Source organism: Anabrus simplex, chromosome 1 (genome assembly GCF_040414725.1).
Source record: "Anabrus simplex isolate iqAnaSimp1 chromosome 1, ASM4041472v1, whole genome shotgun sequence".
Taxonomy (NCBI): Eukaryota; Metazoa; Arthropoda; class Insecta; order Orthoptera; family Tettigoniidae; genus Anabrus; species Anabrus simplex.
Genome location: NC_090265.1, coordinates 35,709,411 through 35,724,379, shown reverse-complemented (window position 1 = coordinate 35,724,379; position 14,969 = coordinate 35,709,411). Strand labels below are relative to the sequence as shown.

The window sequence follows — 14,969 nt, the reverse complement described above, 5'->3', positions numbered from 1 at the left end:
GGACCATCAGTTACCGCAGTCACTCTTTGCCCTGCGACGATGCATCAACTGTGTCACAGGCTATTCCCCAGCAGAACTGTTCCCTGCTCGACAGCTATACGGCACTGGGGATTGGGAGATTCGTCCACCACTCACTTCTGGTCAAGATGATGCAGCTGTTTCCCTGGCAGAGTGGCAGCAGCAGCAGAACATCAAGGAAAAGCAAGTTTTGGCCGAGAAGAGATAACTTACCCAGGTCAAGGCTCAAGATGTACAAGAATACGTTCAGTCATGAAATGTACAAATCTACAATATTGTAGCATGGGCCTGCCATTTTGTATGAAAAGTGTTATAGAGGGTGATCTAGTCTTGCTTCCATTTGCCATTGACATCACCTCGTAATGCCCGCCCTCTCTGTACTACCGGCAACCAGTCAGAGGTGAGTCAGGCGTTCATTAGTCTGACCCATCTGCCACTACTGCCATGGGCCGTTACATCACTGGAGATTTCCAGTGACCCCTATGCTCGCAAAGTACAGTTCCTGGAAGGGTCAGTCTGACTATATAAGGCATGCAAGACTAGCTCCAGTGGTTCAGTTTGAGATTAGTTAGTGATCGTGATGGGACAGTGCAGCTTGCAGCTGTGGACAGTGCTGAGAAGTGCATGAACTGCTGTGACTAGTGGGTGAGGATGCTACGGTGTGGATGGAGTGCTGCATATGGACTGACAAACAGTGCGAAGAGTAACAAGGGACAGTGAACCGAAGACTGCTGTGAGTGTGAATATAAGATAGTGCTTGTGCGTGCACAAATTGGGAACAGTCCAGCCGCTTTTGTAGTACACTGAATACAGCATACAGTGAACTACCCTAGGACTGAGTGACAATTGCAGAAGTGACCCTAGTGTAATTGTTTTAGCTAGTGTTAGATTGAAGAAGTTGTGTGACTGTACATACAGAACAGAGAGAGACCGCTAACTAGAGCAGGGCCTCTCAGGGTGCATCATTGTTGCCAGCCTCTATGATTATAATCTATCAGTTTCATGTCCATATTTGTACTTGGTATTCACAATCACAAAGAATGGGTACCGTCCACCTAATCAGTACTTTATTATGTCTTATTACTATGCAGTAACAGTTTCGACCTTCACAGAGGTCATCCTCAGCTGGTCATGAGATCTAAAGCTAACTTAATATATAATTTAAAAACATTACTAAATCTAATGAAGAACGTCACATGATATGAATGATAATATTAAAATATACATTGATATGATGTGTCTTCTGGTTTAAAAAACAAGCATCGATATTCTATGACATGTATATGTTACATAAAATTCTGGTGTACTGTTTGTGAGTAATAGATAATTTGGCGAAATACAATTTCTACACGTGAAATGTTTATAGCATTCTTGAGGTACACTTTGAAGTTTAGTTCATATTGGTGAATCCTTGCATACGTTCATTGGTATGTTTATGCTAAGCATTCTAGAACATTCTAGGATATGGATGTGATAAAAACTAATAACATATAATACATTAAAATACGATAAAATGTTCACTGTATTCTTGCTTAGTACAAACATACCAATGAACGTATGCAACGATTCACCAATATGAACTAAACTTCAAAGTGTACCTCAAGAATGCTATAAACATTTCAAGTGTAGAAATTGTATTTCACCAAATTATCTATTACTCACAAGCAGTACACCAGAATTTTATGTCACATATACATGTCATAGAATATCGACGACCGGGCGAGTTGGCCGTGTGCGTAGAGGCGCGCGGCTGTGAGCTTGCATCCGGGAGATAGTAGGTTCGAATCCCACTATCGGCAGCCCTGAAGAAGGTTTTCCGTGGCTTCCCATTTTCACACCAGGCAAATGCTGGGGCTGTACCTTAATTAAGGCCACGGCCGCTTCCTTCCAACTCCTAGGCCTTTCCTAACCCATCGTCGCCATAAGATCTATCTGTGTCGGTGCGACGTAAAGCCCCTAGCAAGAAAAAAAAAAAAAAAAGAATATCGACGCTTGTTTTCTAAACCAGAAGACACATCATATCAATGTATATTTTATATATTGTATGTTTTAATATTATCACTCATATCATGAGACATTCTTCATTAGATTTAGTAATGTTTTAAAATTATATATTAATTAAGTTAGCTTTAGATCTCATGACCAGCTGAGGATGATATCTGTGAAGGTCAAAACTGGTACTGCATAGTAATAAGACACAATAAAGTATTGATTAGGTGGACGGTACCCATTCTTGGTGATTGTGAAAATCTCTATGATGGTCAGGATCATACAATTACCCCAAAATATCGTATTATTTTCAAGAGAGGATCGTACGACTAAAAAACCATTAAAATATTCATTGTTTAAGTTTCTATACAGATGCAATAGCTCATTCATGCAGCAGCTTACTTCTCAGGAATCTGACTGGTTCGATTCTTGGTATAGAATATTTCTGAAAAGTCGAGTACCTCTGGTTCGGGCGGCATGTAAAACTGTACGTTCCGCAGATTACCTGTAACAAGATAGCTAGGTGTCCCACCACCACAACTCCACATTCAAACAGGTTAGAATGCACAATAAAGATAAGTCATTGTACTAATATTTGAGACAGATATCAAGGTTACGAAAATAATTTTTATTTACATTGCTCAAGAATTGGGTAATTTGTAAAGAAGTAGTCAACATGAGATATAAAGTCACTGAAGTGCCTTACCTCATAGCTGGAAATCATCATCGTCATCATCATCATCTTCTTTTATGGAACCTCCAGGCACATTCACAGCAGAAGGTTCTGAAGTACTTGAGCTTGCTGGTGATTCAACTGTGCTTCTGAGCATGGTCTCCGGCGGTTTGAAATCTTTACACGTACCACTGACTCGAACACACTGACAGCTCAGCTAGCATTCATTCTCCGTAGAAGTTGTTCTTGACTTTATTGTTGTTAATTTTACTGAATATTCTTTCACAATCAGCTTTCGAGTGAGGGAGTGACAAAACAGAGAGTGAAAATTCTGAAAGTGCGGGAAACTCACATTCACCAAATACGTTTTTCATCTCAGTGCAAGGTGCATAAGACGACCTCGCTAGGTTGACCAGAGTCCAGATCCCTCACTCCTCGATTTTAAACAATAGCTTTCTCTTTCTTTCCTTACGCCTGTCTCTGTCGCTCCGCCTGTTTCCCCCTTCATCACTCGCTCTGCAGAGAGCCATGCGAGCCGAGCTTAGCCGAGTCCCCCAAGACAAAATGCTGGTCCGAGCTGAGTCGGTCCGATGCATGTGCGCAGAACCTCTGTGCCTCGTTTTGCGCAGTTGAGATGTTGGGTGTTTGAGAGGCCCTGTAGAGAGACTGTTTGCCTGTTTGGTTGTATAACAATTAGTTTACAAAGGTGAAAAATGAGAGTATCCTCCTAATTCAATACAATAAATATTACGTCATTAGACGGAGTAAACAAATTCAAACATGTTTTGGCTCGTTTGAGCCATCTTCAGTGAAAAATGACGGGAGTTTGAAATAATTTACATAATATAAGTTGAAAAAATGCAAAAAAAAAACATAATGAAGGAGCAAATGAAAAAACAAACAAAATATTTGCTCCATTATGTTTTTTAGCATTTTTATAACTTATATTAGGTAAATTATTTCAAACTCCCCTCATTTTTCACTGAAGATGGCTCAAACGAGCTGAAACATGTTTGAATTTGTTTACTCCATCTAATGACAGAATATTTATTGTATTGAATTAGGAGGATACTCTCATTTTTCACCTTTGTAAAGTGAAAACCGTCAATACGGAATGATTCTAATATCTTGTAATAACAATTAGTGTTAATTAATAAATCTTAAAGTAGAAGCTACCACTCATGTATTTATTTATATACTACTCTGCCATCAATTTACAGTAGGGTCGTCTCACATTTAATTGTTCTTAAACAACTACTGAGATTGGAGCATGTTCACCACAGTGGTACGAGGCAACTCTGCGCTCAGAAAATGGTTTTCATGTTCGATTGCGCCTGCTACTGCGCTCTGTGACCGCGATCAGGAGCTTCTGCGATCTTTTTCTTTATATCCAGATACCAAAATATGCTTTGTAACAAAATGTTCCTGTACTTTGGAGTTTACTTGAAAATGGAGGTCTGTGACATTGATCACATTATCAGTAGTCATGAACTACAAACATTCTTCGTACCTGGCTATCAATTGTATATTGATTATTCATAATATTTTGTTTCAGGTATTTTCATATCACCAAAAGGAGTTATTCAAGAAGTTGGCTCAGTCGGTCTCTCATTAGTGGTCTGGGTTCTATGTGGCCTGTTGTCCATGATTGGAGCTCTGTGCTACGCTGAGTTGGGAACTGCCATCCCAAAGAGTGGAGGTGATTATGCCTATATCCATGAGGCTTTTGGACCACTTCCAGCTTTCCTCTACCTATGGGATGCTATGCTCATTTTTGTGTAAGTAAACCATGGATTTCGTGAATTATTTTTTAAATGATCATGTTCTAGTCAAGAATTCTTGAGAAAATTCTAGGGACAATGGGACCTCCCTCTTAAAAAGAATATAGTAAAATGTGTTTCGTAGCGAGCAAGTGGCTGTGTGGCTTGGGTCATGTAGCTATCAGCTTGCATTCGGGAGATTGTGGGTTTGAACCCCATTGTCGGCAGCCCTGAAGATGCTTTTCCCGTGGTTGCCCATTTTCACGCCACCTTAATGAAGGCCATGGTCGCTTTCTTCCCACTGCTAGCCCTTTCCTATCCCATTGTCACCATAAGACCAATCTGTGTTGGTGCAATGTAAAGCAGGTTGTAAAACAAAATAAAAGAATGCATAGTTCTATGCTAAATATGCCAAGCCTGTTGCTAAAAATACAGAGTGTGAATTGAATTATCATTAATTTCTTAATTTTAAAGTCGTCACTTAATTATTATTATTATTATTATTATTATTATTATTATTATACAGAGGTGCCAACTATTACGGATTGTCCGTAATGATTACGGATTTCACTTCGCGATTACGGCATTACGGTCGAAGGGGAAATTATTACGGAAAAGCAACCTTGTCACGATAAAAATTAATTTCTGCGAAAAAAAGGAAAGAAGTAAAAAATGTTCAATCTCTTAGAGCATTACTGGTCAACCCGCCTCGTTTCAATGCTTGTACGTTGGCTACCAAACATATTTGGCAGTTATTTGGTCGTCACTTCCTTTTGTTTCCCGCGAGCGTTGTGAAATCACGGCCAGCTACATAGATATACGCTGGTCTCTTAGCTAGAATGACGCGGGAAAGACGTGATGTATCAAGTCGGCCGTGAGGTAGGCCCTACTCCTTGCCAACTCGCTACTCCTTGCTTTGCTGTTCTCCAGTGCGCACATTCGGCTCTCTGTTGTGTTCGTAGAAAGAATGGTATACTCGTATATTTAGCGCATTTCAATTCTAATTATCCTAGACGTTGATTCGAAAAGTAGTGATTGGTTTTGTGAAATGAAGCGGAGCAATTGTCAAATTGCATCTTCTTCTAAGAAGACAGCAGTGTTACAGAAATATCGAGACGGTTACACAAAGGAATGGCCATGCTTGCTTGCCTCACGTGTTAGTGAAAACCACGTGTTCTGTAGTGTGTGTTCGTGTGATTTCTCTGTGGCTCACGGTGGACGAGATGATTGCAGAAGACACATAGAATCCAAGAAACATCACACATACGGTGAATCAAAATTACGAAACCAGTCTGTTTCATCGTTCTTCGTAAAAAGTAATGAAACTGCGGTGACAAATGCCGAATTATTGTTCACATCATTTCTTTTGGAGCATAATATTCCACTATCAGTTTCAGACCACGCTGGAAATTTGTTTAGATCAATGTTCCCCGACTCAAAAATATCTCAGAAATATGGTTGTGCAAGAACTAAAACCTCTGCTTTAGTTTAATACACGGCATCTGAGGCAAAACAGGAATTAAGTGAACTTTTGCAAATAACGCCTTTTTCCTTGGCTACTGATGGTAAATGATATAGATGTTGATTCCCATAGGGAATCTGAAATATTTGTCCTGAATGAGTAAATTTATAATACCAATATAAATGGTCCGTTATTGGACATTATAAATTTTCCAGCTAACCCATTCTTGGTTGCCAGCGTTTCGCCCTCGTGTGCTAGGGTGGGCTCATCAGTTGGTACCTAGCACACCTACCAATACGCTGGCTAGTGTATACCGTGGAGGCTGCTGCGTAGGCTAACTGGAGCCACCGGCAGTGCCAATGCACCAAGAGACTTTGTCTCATTATCAAAAATTGATGCCTGCTTGGCCATCAGATGATATAGATGTTGATTCCCATAGGGAATCTGAAATATTTGTCCTGAATGAGTAAATTTATAATACCAATATAAATGGTCCGTTATTGGACATTATAAATTTTCTAGCTAACCCATTCTTGGTTGCCAGCGTTTTGCCCTCGTGTGCTAGGGTGGGCTCATCAGTTGGTACCTAGCACACCTACCAATACGCTGGCTAGTGCATACCGTTAGTTAGCCTACGCAGTGGCCTCCATGGTATGCACTAGCCAGCGTATTGGTAGGTGTGCTAGGTACCAACTGATGAGCCCACCCTAGCACACGAGGGCGAAACGCTGGCAACCAAGAATGAGCTAGCTGGAAAATTTATAATGTCCAATAACGGACCATTTATATTGGTATTATAAATTTACTCATTCAGGACAAATATTTCAGATTCCCTATGGGAATCAACATCTATATCATCTGATGGCCAAGCAGGCATCAATTTTTGATAATGAGACAAAGTCTCTTGGTGCATTGGCACTGCCGGTGGCTCCAGTTAGCCTACGCAGTGGCCTCCACGGTATGCACTAGCCAGCGTATTGGTAGGTGTGCTAGGTACCAACTGATGAGCCCACCCTAGCACACGAGGGCGAAACGCTGGCAACCAAGAATGGGTTAGCTGGAAAATTTATAATGTCCAATAACGGACCATTTATATTGGTATTACTGATGGTAGTACGGATTCAAATGCAGTTAAACTTTATCCTATAGTTGTCTCTTTCTTTAATGCTCAGAGAGGTCAAATATCAACTCTTCTATTGTCATTGTTAGAGAGTAGTGACAATACTGGTGAGGGAATTTTCTCTGTAATTAATAGTGAATTCTCTTCTTTAGCCATTCCATGGGAAAATTGCATTTCTTTTTCATCTGACAATGCATACACAATGATAGGGGCAAATAAAGGTGTTGCCAAATTTGTGAAGGACAGGCATTCTTCTGTTTATGTCCCGGGTTGTTCATGTCATCTCATACACATCTGTGCGCAAAAAGCATCAGCCCAATTGCCAGTCAATGTAGAGAATTTTTTGGTTCAGTTATATTACTATCTTGACAAGAGTTCTAAAAGACAAAACGCGTTGAAAGTTTATCAGGCTGTTTGTGGCACAGAGGGTCACAAAATTTTGAAATATGTTAGTACCCATTGGCTCTCGCTTCTTCAGTCTATTGATAGAGTTCTTGAGCAGTGGGAAGCTTTGACACTCATGTTTTGTAGTGAGACCCACCATAAAAGTGAGACCACCAAGCAATTTGAACCTGTGAAATCTTTCATACAAGACCCACACACAAAACTGTTTTGCTACTTTCTTCAGAGTACACTTCCTGTTTTTAACTCTGTGAATATATTTCTGCAACAAGATGCTCCAGCCATACATCTTCTTAGGAGGAAACTTACTGGTCTTTTAACTGACCTATTGGTCAGATTTGTTCAGCCATGTTCTCTTCAGTCAGAATCTACCTCCCTTTTGAGTGTTGAATTCAAGAGGAGGAAATACCAGAAAGCCAATGAGGACTTGGTAATTGGAGCAAAAGCTAGGGCATACTTGAAAGATAATGACTGTGATGAAGAGATGTTTTATAATTCTGTAAGAGAGTTTTATATGGCAGCTTGCAGTTACATTACCAGGAAATTTCCCCTTGATGATGAATTTCTTCATCATGCCGAAGTTGTAGACATCTCTCTCAGAACGAAGGTTTCCTATTCATCTCTTGAATACTTTGTTCGACGATTCCCAACTTTGGTCAAAGAAAGTGAACATGACAAACTTGAAGAGGAATTTGCAGTTTACCAGTGTGATACTTTCCTGGAATATATTGTACATGGACCTAACATTGATGTGAATTGGGGCAAGATTGCAGAGCTTAAAAATGAAAGTGGACAGATTAAGTATAAAACCTTAAGTAATGTTGTATTTGCAGTACTAAGTGTACCTCATAGTAACTCTCCCACAGAAAGAGTTTTCAGTGTTGTTAGGAAAAATCAGACAGAATTCAGGCCTACACTAAGTACATCTACACTGGAATCGCTTATGGTTCTGAAGACGAAAATGTCATCTCAGGGGGAAGTATGTTACAAGAAAACCTACACCGAAAAGCAGCTGCTGGGTGCGAAAAAAGCTACAAAGAATTTTTTATCGCAGAACTAACAGGTAATGAGCAAATTTTATTGTATTATATGATATACTTTAGAATAGATTGCTGTAGGGCAAACGGGGTGCTTTGGATTTAACTCGTAAAAGTTTTTGGCGGGGGGGGGGGTTAAAAATGGGATTACTGATAACCCACTTCAAAGGTTGGCACCTCTGTATTATTATTATTATTATTATTATTATTATTATTATTTTTGACAGCTGCCGATCATCCCATTCTCTCTTTTAGAATTCCAAATATGTAAATATTATAATTTTAAGAATGGAGACCTTGTAGGTAATGAAAACCTGATTTTTCAGGAAGACGAAAAGTCCTATGGTTGAAAATGAAAAATTTTACCAATTAAAAATTATGAATTATATTTGATTATTATCATATTGATTAGTATAAAAAATAATATTCTTTGAAGATTTTTAAATAAAACAATATTTCAGAAAAATTGCAGATTGCAAATCTCCATTCTTAAGCGATGATATAATTAGTGACAAGTACATTAATAAAAGATAACTCCTTTGAAATTCAACAGCTGAACTTTTATGAAAAATATTGTGGAAATAAAGAGCATGTTTGTGATGATAGAAATAATTTATAATAGTTTTCTCGTAACACTAAGCTGCAGATATCGTATTCACTGTATTCTTACAGGCCAATAACCTAGATGTTAGGCCCCTTTAAACAGTAATCATCGTCGTCATCAACATCATCATCATCATCATTGCATTTAGTACTCTTTTTCAAGCACTTCTTTATATAGAGATAGTCTAGAGATTGGAATTTTTAATGAGTTGGAAGTCAGAAAGTGGTATTTTAAAATAGAAAAATCAGTGTTTTCAACTGAGGACTTTTCAGTATTTTCAAAACCTAGCTTTCAAAATATATTTCAGATATATATATATATATAGATTTTAAAAGCTATTGTTCAACATCATGTTTATACAGGGCGTCTCAAGCCTTTTGAGTCAAATTGAAACAGGTGATAGTGTGTGATAGGGAACCAATGGTCAGAAATGTATATTTATTGTGTTATGGACATACACAGCGTACACCGCATAACAACAACATAGTTCATAGTAATTGTTCAAAATCTTGACCGCCAATCTCAGTGCATGTATTGCAACGGCGCAATCAGTTTTGCCGCACTCTCACAAAGATTCCAGTTGTCTGTTGTACACTGGAAGAGGCAGCGGGTGATAAACAGCCTACACCCCTGACTACCAAACTGACATACTATTTTAGACAACTTAGCTTATAGCACGTGCATCATGTGACGACCGCATGCATCGCACCGGCTCATTAACCTGTGCCGCACACACACATCACTAACTCTGGTGTCAGTTGTCCATTGCATCAGACAGCTAGTGATGTGTCCATGGTGAGGTGTGTTACTGTATATAGTGCATGACTCGTAGTCAAAGATGGAACGTTACTCGTCACGAAGAGTTGGTTTACAGGCATTTAATGTATATTGCGGCTGGATGTAGTGCACATAAAGCAGCACGAATGTGCATAGAATGCTTTCCCAACAGGCATCACCTTAAATGGGAAAAATTTATCTCCGTGGATACCAACATACGAAAGATGGGTTCGTTCACTCCACACAGAGCCGGCCAAGGTTCCCGCCAAAGACATATCCAAACACCAGACTTTGAGGAGATGGTGTTGGATCTTGTGCCCGACCCCCCCCCCCAAGCAATAACCACCTGTCAACTTGCCCATGAAACACACACTTTGAAGGATACAGTGTGGAAAGTACTGACAGAACAGGTATTGCACCCCTATCATAAAGAACGTGTGTAAGTACCGGGACCAATGGATTTTGAGCCCCGCATTCACTTCTATCAATGGATTATCCACCGCAGTGCTGTAGTTCTGAACTTTGTACAGTTTGTATTGTTCCCGAATGAGGCCTCATTCATCCGTGATGGTGTTTTCAATAGCTGCAACAACCATGTCTGGAGTGAGGACAATCCCCATGCCACCCACATCGGTGGCCACCAGCAATGATTCTATGTAAACGTATGGGCGAACATTGTCCAAGATCACCTATAGGACATTATTTGCTGCCTCCTTGTTTGACTGGTCTACGTTACTTGGTGTTCCTGCAAGATGTGTTGCCACAGTTCTTGGAGACTTTACCCCTTGTTGTCTGCAAAAGGATGTGGCTTCAACAGGACGGTTCACCAGCCCACTTCGATATTAATGTTTGCAAGCACCTGAACAATATGCACCCTCATCGTTGGATTGGAAGGGGAGGCCTTGTCCCATGGACAGTGCGATCGCCATATCTCACACCTCTGGACTTTTTCCTCTGGGGTTGCATGAAGTCGTTGGTGTATGAAATCCCATAGAAAGGGATGAAGACCTGCTTGCTAGGATCCAAGCTTCCTGTTTCCTGGTACAACAGACGACTGGGATCTTTGAGAGAGTATGGCAGAACTTTGTGCACCGTTGCCATGCATTCATTGAGCAATTACTTTGAGCTACATTGTTGTTATACGGTGTACGCTTTGTATGTCCATAACACAATAAATTTGCATTTCTGACCTTTGGTTCCTTATTTCAATATAATGTACAGTAATCGGTTGTGGACCCACTGTCACCTGTTTAAATTTGACCCATAAAGTTTGAGACACCATGTATAAAAAATTAACAAAAATCATTATTTGGTAAGCTGTATCTCTGGTATCTTGAAGCAAAACAAGCAGCAGCATTTTACAATAAATATTTTTCTTTCTCTCTACATACAATATTCATATTAATAAAAATTATTTCAAACTGTCTAACCTCTATGTACTTAATTTTATAAGTGTAATTGCTGTGTTGTTGTTTGAGTCATCAGTCCATAGACTAGTTTGATGCAGCTCTCCATGCCACTCTATCCTGCGCTAACCTTTTCATTTCTATGTAACTATTGCATCCTACATCTGCTCTAATCTGCTTGTCATATTCATACCTTGGTCTACCCCTACCGTTCTTACCACCTACACTTCCTTCAAAAACCAACTGAACAAGTCCTGGGTGTCTTAAGATGTGTCCTATCATTCTATCTCTTCTTCTCGTCAAATTTAGCCAAATCGATCGCCTCTCACCAATTCGATTCAGTATCTCTTCATTTGTGATTTGATCTATCCATCTCACCTTCAGCATTCTTCTGTAACACCACATTTCAAAAGCTTCTATTCTCTTTCTTTCTGAGCTAGTTATCATCCATATTTCACTTCCATACAATGCCACGCTCCACACGAAAGTCTTCAAAAACATCTTTCTAATTCCGATATCAATGTTTGAAGTGAGCAAATTTCTTTTCTTAAGAAAGCTCTTCCTTGCTTGTGCTAGTCTGCATTTTATGTCCTCTTTACTCCTGCCATCGTTAGTTATTTTACTACCCAAGTAACAATATTCATCTACTTCCTTTAAGACTTCATTTCCTAATCTAATATTTCCTACATCACCTGCCTTCGTTCAACTGCACTCCATTACTTTTGTTTTGGACTTATTTATTTTCATCTTGTACTCCTTACCCAAGACTTCATCCATACCATTGAGCAACTTCTCGAGATCTTCTGCAGTCTCAGATAAAATAACAATATCATCGGCAAATCTCAAGGCTTTGATTTCCTTTACTGCCTGTTCTATGTAAACATTGAAAAGGAGGGGGACAAACTGCAGCCTTGCCTCACTCCTTTCTGGATTGCTGCTTCTTTTTCAAAGCCCTCGATTCTTATCACTGCAGACTGATTTTTATACAGATTGTAGATAATTCTTCGTTCTCGGTATCTGATCCCTATCATCTTCAGAATCATAAATAGCTTGGTCCAATCAACATTATCGAATGCCTTTTCTAGATCTATGAATGCCATGTACGTGGGCTTGTCTTTCTTGATTCGATCCTCTAAAATCAGACGTAAAGTCAGTATTGCTTCACGTGTGCCTACATTTCTTGTGAAGCCAAATTGATCTTCTCCCAACTCAGCTTCTACTTGTTTTTCCATTCTTCTGTAAATAATGTGTTAAAATTTTGCAGGCATGAGATACTAAACTAATTGTGCGGTAGTTTTCACACCTGTCAGCACCGGTTTTCTAGGGAATAGGTATAACAACATTCTTCCGAAAATCGGATGGGACTTCTCCTGTCTCATACATCTTGTACACCAAATGAAATAACCTTGCCATGCTGGTTTCTCCTAAGGCAGTCAGTAATTCAGAGGGAATGTCATCAATTCCAGGTGCCTTGTTCCTATTGAGGTCACTCACAGCTCTGTCAAACTCTGACCTCAAAATTGGGTCTCCCATTTGTGTAATTGCTATTGATGTACAACCTTTAATCTCTTTCAAAATTATATGAACTCGCTAAATATAACGAATTTTGTATAATCTAACGAATTTGCTATGATTTTGCAAAAAAAAAGTTATTTCTGAAGCAATTAGGCTGAGTTACAAAATGAAATTTTTTTTTTTTCTCAAGGCTTTTAGTTTTGATGGGTGATTGTAATGTAGTTTTGCCTCCTGTTTATGAATCTGAAATCAAATTTTATGAATCACGTAAGGAATTTACAAAATTTCAAATTAAGTATTTACTTAATCTATAATATCACTTACAGTGAAGTTTGGGAATTAAACATCAGTAAAGTAACTAAAACTAACTTAAAATAAAAAGAATCCAGAAAACAATTTATTATTTACCTTGTTTGTGAACATATAAAATTAAATTCTACAAATGGCAAGTCCAAGATACTATTTTCATGACTTAAACTCTCTTCCTTTTGCTGCGGAAGTGTGATCTTCGTGATCGTCTGACGTGTTGCAACTCCGGATTATCCCTCTTCATAGACCAGCAATAGTCAGCTAACATCACAGCATTCCACCTGCCCTGATAACGTGTTTCTATCTCTTTCATGTCCTGGTGGAACCGCTCCCCATGTTCTTCACTAAAATCTCGTAAATTTTGAGGGAAAAGTCGAGGGGACTGTGAAGGAAATGTAGCTTGATACTCATATTACAACCTAAATTTTTCATAACCATCAACATATCTTCTACGATTTTCTTGTAATGCGGGTGCTTCCTGTTCCCCAAAAAACCATTTATCATATTCTTGAAACCTATTCAAGCCAATCTTTCTTCAAAGGTCATCAACGCCTCAAATTGTTCATCTGTTGTAAGGCTCCATATCTGTGGTCCCACAAAGATTCCTTCTTTTAGTTTCGCATCAGACAGGAAGGAGAATTTCTGACAGATGTACTTAAAACAGTCACCATCTTTATTCATTCCCTTTACGAACTGTTTTATGATCCCTAGTTTAATGTGGAGAGGTGGCAGAATGATTTTTTCTCGTTTCACCAAACATGATCTTATTATATTCTTGTCTCCTGGATCCATTGTTGTTCTAGATGGCCATTCCTTTCTAACCCAGTGTGCATCACGTGTACGGCTGTCCCACAGGCAGAGGAAACATGGATACTTTGTGTAACCTGACTGTTGTCCAAGAAGCATTCCTATAACTTTTAGATCTCCACATACAATCCATTCGTGCTCTGAATACTTAATTGTCATTAATAACATTGCAAGGGTTTCATAGTTTTCTTTCAAGACGTAAGAATACGCTACAGGTATCGAACCATACTTATTGGTGATATGTAAGAGTACAGCTTTGATATTGTTTACGGTTCCATCGATAAATAACCTCCAATCATTCTTGTATGTAATTACGTATTTTGATACTACTCCCTCAATGTTCTTTCAGTAAACAAGAGGACCCTCTTCAGGGAAGTACTCATGAAATTCTTCTTCTCTTGTTCGGTACCAGGAAAATGTTGTACCTGGAACTAGCAGTCTTTTCTCCTTTAAACGAGAACCCAGCATTTGTGACAACTCCTTTGAGAGACCCAGATCTCTTACCAAGTCGTGTAATTCACATTGAGTAAACAACTCTGGTTGTAGCTCTTCTGTGGTTATCAAGATTTCATTGCCGTCACTAGAACGAGACGATGATGATGATGATGATGATGATGATGATGATGATGATGATTGCAGGGTTGCTGGTTGGTTGCGCACAGGAATGTCAGGTCCATGTGGTACAGGTCTGATTGCTGATTTCAGGTTTGGATATGCAATGCTTTTAATACTTTTCTTGTTATGGCCTTCAACTTTTACCAAAAATAACAATCATCGGTGTGATTTGTTTGCTCTCTCCACACCATCCGAATTCCAAAAGGTAATGACTTCTGCTTCCCCTGAGTCCATTTTCTTAATCCCGTAACACACGTATGACATGCTGTCCGGCATAAACCTTTTATCTTGGTCGCCTAGCTTGACACCGAAATATGCCAGGTAAGCTTTCTTTACAAATGAGGTTATGTTCTCTCTTCTCGATTTCAAAGTCAGTGAGCCGCAAATGAAACAAAAGGTTTTGGGATTGTTTACACACTGTCGTCTTGAGGAACTCGCCATTTGTAGACTGATTTGCACTTGTAATATGTATTAA

At 39.2% G+C, this 14,969-nt stretch overlaps 1 protein-coding gene across 1 annotated transcript in view; it reads left to right on the top strand.

The window, feature by feature from the left end:
• The window catches only part of gb (genderblind), a 212,898-nt gene that overhangs the window by 41,151 nt on the left and 156,778 nt on the right, over positions 1-14,969 (top strand). The window contains exon 4 of the mRNA XM_067155995.2: positions 4,236-4,458. Coding sequence (XP_067012096.1) covers positions 4,236-4,458 — 223 coding nt within the window. The remainder of the gene's footprint in view (positions 1-4,235; positions 4,459-14,969) is intronic.